Source organism: Sinocyclocheilus rhinocerous, unplaced genomic scaffold (genome assembly GCF_001515625.1).
Source record: "Sinocyclocheilus rhinocerous isolate Xijiao unplaced genomic scaffold, SAMN03320098_v1.1 scaffold504, whole genome shotgun sequence".
Taxonomy (NCBI): domain Eukaryota; kingdom Metazoa; phylum Chordata; class Actinopteri; order Cypriniformes; family Cyprinidae; genus Sinocyclocheilus; species Sinocyclocheilus rhinocerous.
In genome coordinates this window covers 431,334-443,311 of record NW_015645076.1, presented here as the reverse complement: position 1 = coordinate 443,311, position 11,978 = coordinate 431,334, and the positions used below count along the sequence as shown (strand labels likewise).

The window sequence follows — 11,978 nt, the reverse complement described above, 5'->3', positions numbered from 1 at the left end:
AGAAGCCTTCTTTCAGCTTCAGCTTCATAATCGTCATTTAAAAATGAGCGAAGAAAGATTTCTTTAAACTTGTTCCACGTCAATACAGTTCTTTTCTCTGCTAACCACCAATCTTTTGCCTTTCAATACTGAAGTAAGAGCAGCGAGAATTTCAGAGTCACTCAGGGGTCGAATGGCCAAATATTCTTCACATCGCTCGACAAAAGACACCGGATCAGTCTCTGCCTCACTTCCAAAATGGGGAAACTCTACTTTTACAGGGGGAAGATACGTGGGTGCAGGTACAGTTTCAGTGTTAACTAAAAGATGCTGCGATGATGGAACGTCATGGGTCTTCCTCACACCTTGACGTGTAATGGTTGAGTACTGCTCAGGAGCGGATTTAGATACTGGAGTTGATGTTCCTGGTACCCAGGATCTTAGCTTGTTATCAATCTGTAGATCTCTCCTTTTTAAACAGTCAACCATAGACATCCCCAAATCTTGTATACTCAGTTCTAAGATTCTTTTAACTCTGTCACACTCTCTCTCGATGTGATAGGCCAGCTTTTCCTCCAGAGAACCACACTGAACATCAAGATCTGCTTGTGAACAGCCCTGGCTCACCTTCTGAATACAGTCTGCACTGCATTTCTCCAGGATGACAACTCGTCCTTTTAACTCCTCTATTGCTGCCTGTAGGGACAAGTTCAAGTCAGCTTCCTCCCTTTCATCAGGTGGTAGAGGCATTGTAGAACGAGGTGGTGGGTCTGCATCTGCAATGGAATCATCCTCTTCAGAATTAATATACAGCTCACTCAATGTATGCATGAGTTCTTTAACAGCTTCTCTACGAGTCACAAATGGGCCAGCTGTAAAATCAGGGTTGGGCACGCTCTCATCCTTCTCACCAGGACTTAAGTCTTCCATTTCTTATTTTGCAAATCAAAGTAGTTAAGAATAAATACAGATTTGTCCCTGTTTGGGCGCCATCTATAACCGATTCTCTATCTCTCATACAAAAAAAAACTGCTATACAAATATTTGAAGGAGGGATAAACTGTATTACTTCACAATATACTCAGCTACATCAATAAAGAGTTTTTCTCAAACCTGTTTGTTGATTAAGTTCTTGTTTTTATGAAACATAACATATGCAAAGCCCACACTTGTCAATGACTCGATTCTTCAGAATTTTCCATTTACACCATACATGATTAACCCATATTTGTGGTAGACCTTCTCAAATCAGATCAATACAAACAATGACCAAACAAACAAAATGAAAAAAATGAAAAAACAACAATAGTAGAAATCAAACAATGACCCAAAATAAAATAAACCACAGAAAGCCTTATCATTGGAAAGAATGCTGATACTTGTGATAAAGTCCAGACACATGTATGAAGTGTCCCATATGCCCTGGCACATCAGTCTCTTCTTCAATGAGGGCACCTCCACATTATTCCCATAGCATGAGTCGATGAATAAGGAAAGGAAGCCCATAAACAAAAATCCTTCTACAAAAGAAAATACAAACATTCAGAAAAAAACCCACTCTTAAAAAGTTGTGTGAACGACAACCTCAAAGAACAATAACCATTGCCTCAGAACTACCTTTCACGTATACAGATAAGCATGAAAGTCAAAACTATTCAGAATAAACTATTTAGTAGTTACAATCAAGCATTACTTACAATTGAGCAGCAAACAACTAAGTTTCTCAACAAGGATGGTCTCTCAGGGCAGAGAAGGAACACATTGTAAGGCACACCATGCTGTCCTCTAGCTCACTCTACTACTTCCTCAGCTTTTATCACACCCAGGGAGCACACCCCTGGTGGTGAGGAAAAAACTACACCCATTAAAAAAGTTCATGACACTGTTACAAAGTGGTCGTGTCTCTTCACAAAACTCAGATTAAGCCACTCTCAATGGATCTACTAAATTTTGGTTTGTAATAAACAAATGCATCATTAAGACATTTCTAACTTTAAACCATTGCATCCAGCTAAAATACCCCCTTGGGAGATTGCTGCAGCCCTCTAGAGGGCCCTGGCCCCCCCCTAGTTTAGAACCACTGCGTTGAACGAAAATGGGAGATGGTATTCAAACATTTCACACAATGACACAACTCATATATAACTGTAGGTTACTCCAGGGAGGAGAGTCCCTTTATTATCTTTATTGTAATTAGCTAAATGGCCTAATGTGTGTGATAAATAATTGGCAATACACACAATGATATTTTTTCCTCACATCTATTGTGCAGGTGGAGCATACGCGGCTGTATGGTCCGATCTGGCGGTCACGTTTTGGGCCGTTTGATGTGGTAAATGTGGCGACGGCTGAACTGATTGCACAGGTGATCCGACAGGAGGGCCGGTATCCAGTGCGGACTGATCTGCCTCACTGGAAAGAATACAGAGACATGAGAGGACAGGCATATGGAATTCATGTAGAGTAAGCACTTCCCTCCTTCACATAGTCTGTATTGCCAAACCTGTATGACTTTATTTTTTACATGGAACACAAAAAGAGACTGGAGCTTTCAATCTTCAAGAGGATGCAAAAACATCATAAAAGTATGATGAAAGCAGCCTTAATGACTCTTTACACCACATCATCCAAGCAATAAAATGTGTGCCAAACAGTACAAAACGTAAGATTATTCCCTGATAATCTTTTTGAATGGTGGATCTCAAGATTAACAGAATTTTGGTTTGATTTATTGATTGTCATTTTGGAGTTTGACAGCCCCAGTCATTTCCTTAAAGTACTTACTGATATGTTAGTGAAATGTTTGGCAAGAAATTTCTTCAAAATTTCACCTTTAGTGTTCCATGAAAGAAAGAAGGTCACATGGGTTTGGAATGCCATTTGCCATTTTAAAATACTTTAAAATAGAAAATAGTTATTTTAAATTGCAATAATATTTCACAGTATTACTGTTTTAATTGTATTATCGATGAAATGGTAACACTTTACATTAAGGTTCCATTAGTTAATGTATTAACTAACATGAACAGTAGTTATTAATCTTTGTTAATGTTAGTTAATGAAAATATTGTTGTTTATTGTTAGTTCATGTTAATTCACAGTGCATTAGCTAATGTTAACAAGCACAACTTTTGATTTTAATAATGCATTAGTAAATGTTAAAATTAACATGAACTAAGATTAATAAATGCTGTAGAAGTATTGTTAATTCTTAGTTCATGTTAACTAAAGTAGTTAACTAATGTTAACTAATGAACCTTATTGTAAAGTGTTACAGATCAAATAAATACAGCCTTGGTGAGAGTAAGAGACTTCATTTAAAAACGTTTGGATGCTAATGCCAATTTTTGATAAAATCACCAATTTAGTCTCTTTTTTCCCTGCGTTTTTCAGTACAGGCCCTGAGTGGTATCGCATCCGCAGTGCTCTGAACCCTAAGATGCTTAAACTGAAGGAAGCAGCAGCATATGCTCCCATCATTCACGAGGTTGTGTCTGATCTCCTACAGCGTGTGGAACTCCTGCGTCTGCGCAGTCAAGACCAGGCCACCATCAATGACCTCACCTCTGAGCTCTACAAATTTGGCTTTGAGGGTGTGTATGGATACAGAATGGTTACAATATCCTGGAGCTATTCGCAGTGATGTTTGAACAAACAGCACCATACTCTTTTGTAGTCTAGTAGATTTATTTTGACTGTGGTTTTTCTTTCCCGCTGTTCAGGAATCTCCTCGATCCTGTTCGAAACACGGTTAGGCTGTTTACAGGAGGAAATTCCCACAGACACTCTGCGGTTCATATCTGCCGTTAATGACATGTTGGCGCTGTCAGAGACGGTTCTTTTTTTCCCGCGCTGGACTCGTCATATCTTCCCGTTCTGGAAACGGTTTGTCCAGGCATGGGATGACTTGTATGACGTAGGTATGCTAAAGTTCAATGTCTGCATTAGGGACGCACAATATATCATTACCATATTGGTTATTAGTGATTTTTTTTATTTGTCATTATTGGATTCATATTGGCCAATATTTAATTGTGCACGCTCATTTAATTATTTGACAAGTTTTGAATAATTAAAATGGTTAATGTTTGTAAAATCAGTCTCTTATGCTCACCAAAGCAGCATTTATTTGATTAAAAAATACAGTAAAACAGTACAATTCTAAAATATTATTGCAATAAAAAAAAAAAGTTTTCTATTTTAATATATTTTAAAATGCAATTTATTCCTGTGATGGCAAAGCTGACTTTTCAGGAGCCATTACCCCAGTTATCAGTGTCTCATGATCCTATAACAAATCATTCTTATATGCAGATTTGGTGCTCAACGGTTTTAATTATTATCAATGTTGAAAAAATTTCTGCTCAATATTTTTGTGGAAACCATGATACATTTATTTGTTTCACAGTTTATTTGGCAAATGGAAAGTTTAAAAGAACAGCATGTATTTGAAATATAATTTGTTTAAAATATTACAAATGTCTTTACTGTCACCTTTGATCAATTTAATGCATCCTTGGTGAAATTAAAATATGAATTTCTATAAAAAATCTCACCCCAAACTTTTGAATGGTAGTGCATCACATTTTCCACAAACATTAAAATAAAAAAGCACAACTGTTTTATTATTTTTATGTTAATAATAAGAAATGTTTTTGAGCAGCAAATCAGAATATAAGAACGTTTTCTGAAGGATAATGTAACACTGAAGTCTGGAGTAATGTTGCTGAAATTCAGCTTGGCATCAGGAATAAATTACATTTTAAAATATATTCAAAGAGAAAACAGTGTTTTAGAGAAAATATTTTTTAGAGAAAACAATTTTTTTAAATGTCATAATATTACTGTTTTTTCATGATTTTATTGTATTCTTGATCAAACAAATGCAGCCTTGGTAAGCATAAGAAGCTTCCTTCAGAAACAAAAAATACTGATTATTCCAAACTTTTGACTGAGTATCTTATCTATCTGTCTATATCTAATTTCTATGTCGGCACACATAGTCATAGAGTTGCTGGCTATAAATCTGCTTGTGAAACATCAGTATAACTGATTGTCTTTTCTGTCTGTGTCTCTTGTACTTTTGTCCAGCCCGTCGTCTGATTGATAGGAAGGTGAAGCAGATACATGATCAGGTTGAGCGTGGAGAGCAGGTGGAGGGCATGTATCTCACCTACCTGCTGTCCAGCAATAAACTCAGCTTAGGAGAGGTGTACATCAGCCTGACTGAACTTCTGCTGGGAGGTGTGGATACGGTAAGAACATGTTTGTTTTCATCTGGAACCAGTCGAAGAGGAAGTAGGTTAAGCAATATGATTTGCTGTTAGTCAGAAATTAAACATGTTCCATTAACAATATCCTGCACCACTGGTTCAGTTGTTTTGACAAGTGGGTGTTTTCTAAATGTACCTGCAGAAAACGAGAGAGAAATTAAGTTCCTGTGAAAGGAAGGAACACGAGAGAAACACACAGGCGTAAATTTGAAACAGTTTTTTGAAACTATTTATTAATGATACCAGAATTTTAAAATTGTTGCATCCCGAATTGATATTTCCCTTGTGAAAATAAGTACACTATAACAAGGGTTAAACAGATCGTAGTTGATACGTGATCCATACGGACCAGGCCCCACGTTTCAGAATGCATGTGATTCGTAAATTCATTGGAAAATGTAACCCTCATAAAGTGAAAGTTTATCATTTGCACATGTTCTGTCTTGCCAATTTACACATTCAAACAATTTGAAACCATTCCAGCACAAGAAGAGGTGAAAGAAGAACTCAATTCGGTACTCGCACACTGTTCTCTGTGCGCACAGCCGCACACACACAGAGGCACGCTTTAGAACACCGAGTTGATTCCTCTTTTGCATCTTCTTGAACAGACACATACACATACACATAAAATTGTCTGAGAAAGAAATTGAATTTGTATCATTATATTGGATCCATGCATCAGGTCTTAAAAGGACTGATCAAACAACAAAACATAGCTTTAACAAAGATTAATCTGTATTTAATTTTATACAGTGAACACTATGCAGTGTTATTTTACATATTTCTACACCTGAATACTAGTGTTAGACTTTATTTTATTTGTAACTTTGTTATATTGTATTTTACTACTCTTGTCATTTGTGTATTTGATCTTTTTTTATTTTTTTTTACTGACTGTTCACTTGCCTTTAACTTTCCTAGTCAGGCTAGTAGTTTTTGCTTTGGTATTGAAGAATTACTTAAAGTGTGCTTTAAGTAATAAAAGGAAAGCAGTTACACTGATATAACTTTTTTTTCTTGATGATCCAAAAAATGATCTGATCTGTGACTCAAAAACCGCAATATGAACCGAACCGTGAGTTTTATGATCCGTTGAACCACTTACCTTTCTCAAACATTTTCAAAAAAGCAGAGCTGTTTTTAATTATAAAACGGATAGTTCCGGTCCTTGATTTTGATTGGCTGAGCCACGTTCGAAGCTGTTGTAAATTACTCTACAAACATACACCTTTGTTTACGTTTGTGTGTTGCTCGGCAACCACTTTGTTGCAACCACAACTGATTCTGAGGAACTACATTGATTGGTGGAAGAATAATGTTTTTATTCATATCATTACACTTTATTTGCTCTGTTTTATTTTGTGAAACCTTACTACGTATATGGAATAACCGTTTCATAAAAGCAATAAGCCCTGTGAAGCCATGGTTTACAGTGAATTTATAACAGCTAAGGGGGTTTTAGGTGCCTAACAACGCCCCTTAGCTGTTATAAATTCACTGTAAACCACGGCTTCTTGGGGCTTATTGCTTTATTTGATGCACCTTTATAAAAATGGAATGATCATGACCAAAATTTCTCTCTGCTAAAATTCTAATGACCAAAAGCATGTCTTCCTGTGTACAGATGTGAACAGATATTTCACTAATAAATAGACTACATATATATATACACAGTGTACATACAGTATATATACACAGTAATATAACTAAAAATGGATGCGATTGTATTGCATTAGAAAATTTTAGTGCAACAAGTGGCATCCGCAAACACAACCTTCAATTTCTGACCCATCCTTGTAGTTACTTTTAATCAGCTGTGGTCAAGGTGAGTTTACACAGGTGTCCTAGCGGGATAACCACTTATGTAATTCACCACATTAACTTTAAACATGTCCCACTATTGTTTCACAGACAGAACTTGCTGATCCATCCCTAACTGATACTATATTATTAGTAACCTTTAACATGCTGTACTATGTTCCTAATCTCTGTGTAAAAGTCTATCAAGGTCTCTCAGGGCCTGTCAAGGCCACCGTTTATCAGATCTCCAGAGCGTTTGGCTAAAATTGTGTCCCGCGTTTAGCAACACACAGGGTCGATGACCTGCTAAGCAGCATTCTTTGCTAATGTCTTAACCTGTTTCTGCAACGCATAGCTGTTAACTTTGCCAATCAAGTGTCTGTATGATGAGATCAGATGACATCTGTAAATGCATTTTTTCTGTTTTCTTTGTCCTTGAAAGACGTCCAACACATTATCATGGACCTTGTACCACCTTGCACGTAATGCAGAAGTACAGAACCGCCTCTATAATGAGATTGCATCTGTGTGTCCGAATAAAGAGCTGCCGACCACAGAACACCTGACAAGGATGCCCTACATGAAGGCTGTCATCAAAGAAACTCTCAGGTGAGGGAAATCCATTCTAGTCCACCCCCAAACACTTTTTTTTTTATCTTGAAAGGGGTTTCAATCCTCACTCATTTTAGACTGGGCACAATAACCTTTGCTCAGTTCTTATTTAAACAGTCCAACTCACATCAATAATGTCCTCTACAGTGAATAAACATGCAGATTTCTTCTGGAGAAACAATGAACTTGCAGTGAACTTGTGTTCTGTTTTGGATTAGTTGTGGTTTGTAGCTGAAATCGCAAATATAGTATTGTAACAGAGACCACTTAACTTAATGATTGCTATCGGGATGTGAAGAGACTTTCAACCAGCATAACAAAAAATGTTTCTGAAGACAATCACCTATTGCACCTTTAATATCATATTAAAAAAGTTCAATTTCCGATAAACAAGATAAAGAGAAAATCTTATCAGCCAATGTCAATAATGACCCTTTTCACATTTCCGGGGTTCTCAGAAGTGGAAGTCAAAGTTGGGTAAACTTCTGTAGTGGTGAATGAAATAAACAAACGTTATTTTTGTCTTCCCATTTGCCCCAATAGCAAAATTTAAAAAACGGTTCTTCTTGGTGAGCTAAATTGGACTGAACCATCTGAAACAGTTTGCAGCTCGAGCAGCACAGATCTACAAGTTACTCAGTCAAATCTCACTTTTGGATGTGCCTGACAGTCACTCCGACTCAAAATGAGCCAAAATATTGGTGTATATGATCCTATGTTTGCCAACTCATTCAGCACTCACACAGCAGTACACTGAACTGAGGAAACAGTTCCGACTTGGCCAAAATATTGGCTCATATATCGGTCAACCACTACCGAGCTGTAAGTTTCCTGTCAGGTCCAGTACAGTTCAGTTGGTGCTGCCCTATTCTTCCATACAGTGTGTATAGAAAAGAATCACGCCCTTAAAATAATCACATTTTGTTGCAGCCTTAAATGAAAACAGACAAAATTTTTGTTTTATCCAGCTGTATTTACTCAGTGCAACTTATAACATCCAAGTGAAAGATAATAAAAATAAAATAAAAATATTATTCATAAAAATTATCCACTGTGTTTAGAGACTCAGGTTACATATTTCAAGATTTGTTTCTTTGGTACCTTTGACTGCACTTTAGAAGTTCCTGATCAATTAAAATACATTTTCTCACAATATGCTGCTTTTTAATCATAGGATGTATCCTGTTGTTCCTGGTAATGGACGACTGACTGTGGATTCGGAAGTAATTGTGGATAATTATTGGTTCCCTAAGAAGGTAACTACAAAGACACGCGCACAGCTCAAAATATTCTGTTGAAACATCTAATAAAGTAATTAAACATCTATTAGCCTAACTTCCAGTTTTCACTCTCTCTTCACAGACACAGTTCCATCTCTGTCATTACGCTGTTAGTCACGATGAGAGTAATTTCCCTGAACCGGAGCGTTTTGTTCCAGACCGCTGGTTGAGAGACAGCCCGTCTCGCTCTCGGCATCACCCCTACAGTTCTGTCCCGTTTGGGGTTGGTGTTCGGGCCTGTGTGGGGAAGAGGGTCGCAGAGCTGGAGATGTACTTTGCCCTAAGCAGAGTAAGTATGACGCTTCCACACTATCTGCAAGTTCAGTTTCACACCCAATAGTCTAAATAGTCTGTTAGACCAAGAACAAAACCAAAGGAAAAAAATCAATATCACATTATTTTCCTGGATGACAATATTGATTAGTCATTTTTAATCAATCATCATTTTGATCCCCAGATTCCAAAATCGACCTTTCAGTCTATGCGTGAACAATACTTCACTAAACATTATTTGTAGCTCACCTGCCATCCAATAATCACAATAAGCTTTGTTACTTTTGATATATAAGAAAAGTCAGTTCAAACAAGCAAGTGAACCTGATAATTAATCCTCTTTAGTACTAGTTTTAGTATTAAATAAACAGGAATGAGAACCAGAAGGTACAGTATGTTGAATGTTACAGTACAACTCACTAAAATGTATCATGTTTCACGTAATTGCTCAATCAGTGTTTCAACAGCGGCAAGACGTCTATGTAAACAATGCCATGTAACGTGACATTTATCTCAGGAAAACAATTCAATGTCCTTAGCTCAATAGTTACCTAGAAAAAATAACTATGATTAAAATTTTGCTAAATAAATGCACTATATTACATATTCATGCACAGTGATGTCTTATTTATTGTATATTTGAATAAATTTGACATTAAAACAAGTTTTTATAACAGCCACCATTTAAATGTTTTTTAATTTTTTTAAATTTTTATTAAGTAGAGTAGAAACAAGGTTCATATTAGGGATGCCACTATCGACTATTTTTATTTCGATTAATCTATCGACTAATTTATCGATTAATCTAAACGATTAATTTCCCACAAAAAACTCAACAACAATTTTAAAGAACATTTTATTAAACTTGCAACTTTGCCATTCAGTAGTGTACCATAAAAAAGTATAAATGTAAACAAGCCATTGACGAAATGTAAAACTAAAAGAGTAAAAATATAAACAAACCTAATAAAAATGAAATAAAAAGAAAATAATTACAAAAGTCTGAGAAAGTCAGCATGTTCTTAATGTCAATATATCCACATGTTCTGGGCATTACAGCTGTGAGTGCAAATACAAAGGGGGAAAAAATCTGTTTCAATTAACCCCAACAGTTTTCACATTAAATAAATGCAACGTTTAGAGTCCACTAGAATCAAGTTAAAAATCGAATAGAATCGACGTATCGCGACAGCCCTAGTTCATATAAAAACTCCTTATGTACACTTTAAATGTTTGATTACAACTCGGTTTGAGTGTTGACTGTTTATTTGAGTGTTGATTATTATATCTAAAAATAAACACCAGTTGAATTTGGACTCACTTGACATTAATTTTATAGTAATGTACCAACTTACAGGGTTCCTTGTATAATTTACAGCATTAGTTGAGATTGTTTATCTTAAGAAAAAAAAATTACAAATTAATCTATATAGAATCTGATCAAAATCCATTTAAAAGCTTGTAAATTGGATTCTAATTGATTTGTAAGGTCTGTGTCAATACCCAGGCCTATTGCTTTAGCTTTCTTTGTTCTTTCCTAGTCTGCAGTTGACCAGTTAAAAGTATGGACACCCCTACTCATTCTTTATTATTAATATTTTACACATTTTAGAATAAACGTCATTAAAAAATATGAAATATCATAACATTAAAGTATGGGACTTATGTACTGATGAATAAATTAACACTAGTGAAATGTAATATTAAAAAATATGACGATTTAGATTTGTTAAAGAAATTCATGTTGGCAAAATTTGGATTTGTCTCTAATACTAGTTTTCTTTAACTTTAAAGAAACGTTTAAATCAAAAAGTTGTAATGATTTTTAATAAGATTTCAGTCTGTTGTATAAGAAATACATTTAGTCACGTGTGTCCAAACTTCTCGCTTAATATCTAATTTGAAGTTGATGTTTAAATTTCAGTTACCGTTATCGTTATTTCTCTCGCTCTCATTCATTTAACCCTTCACACTTTTACCCCACAGCTGATGCAACATTATGAGATCAGAACGGAGGAAGGAGCCCCATCCATACAGCCCAAAACCAGAACCCTGCTCATTCCCTCCAAACCCATTGACCTGCAGTTTATCCCTCGGGCTTGATACCAGCAAACAGTACTATTAATTCAAATCATTTCGCCTTAAATGTCCAAGGGCCCCGACCTGTTTCTGTGAAATGCTGCATGTGGTAATTTAGGGTAGAAGGTAAAAGTGGGCCAGCTTTTAAAATAAAATACAACTGAGCTTCAATATTATTAGAGGGATTTACAGCTGAGGTGTTCAAATCGCCTGGGTTGCATTATTAAAGAAGTCTCTTGCAAAATCACTATTGCTCTTTAACAGTCTGAAGGGAAAGCAGACAGGGAGAGACAGAAGAAAACCTTCTGTTCATGTGCTGGTGGCAGTGACTCTGCAGAGATCATGCGGACAGCCTACAAAATATGCTATTTGCTATGGCCATCAAGTGTCTGATCACGCAGAAAGAATGTTCTTTAAAAATGTTTTCTGATGTTTATATATATATATATATATATATATATATACATTTAATATTGATGTTATGGCATTTGTTCAAACTATAATCAAAGGACATCCTTTGCACTTTCCTAGCTTTTTGTTTTGAGCCAGGCTGAAAGCAACGAATTAACTAGAAAGTTTAAAGCTGCAGTCCGTAAGCTTTGCCTCTTTGTCGCCATCTCTGTTTGAAAATCTGGAATTGCAGCTGTGTGTTATTATCTAGCTTGCGTGGGTTGTGAGT

General features: G+C 36.0%; 1 protein-coding gene across 1 annotated transcript; it reads left to right on the top strand.

The window, feature by feature from the left end:
- Nucleotides 1-2,233: 2,233 nt before the first annotated feature.
- Nucleotides 2,234-11,940, top strand: LOC107705485 (sterol 26-hydroxylase, mitochondrial-like; the record flags this gene model as incomplete). Its single annotated transcript, XM_016508795.1, has 8 exons — nucleotides 2,234-2,442; nucleotides 3,373-3,572; nucleotides 3,702-3,899; nucleotides 5,071-5,234; nucleotides 7,498-7,664; nucleotides 8,842-8,923; nucleotides 9,030-9,236; nucleotides 11,207-11,940. Coding segments are annotated over 8 exons (1,344 nt in total), but the record flags the coding sequence as incomplete, so codon positions are not given.
- Nucleotides 11,941-11,978: the final 38 nt, after the last annotated feature.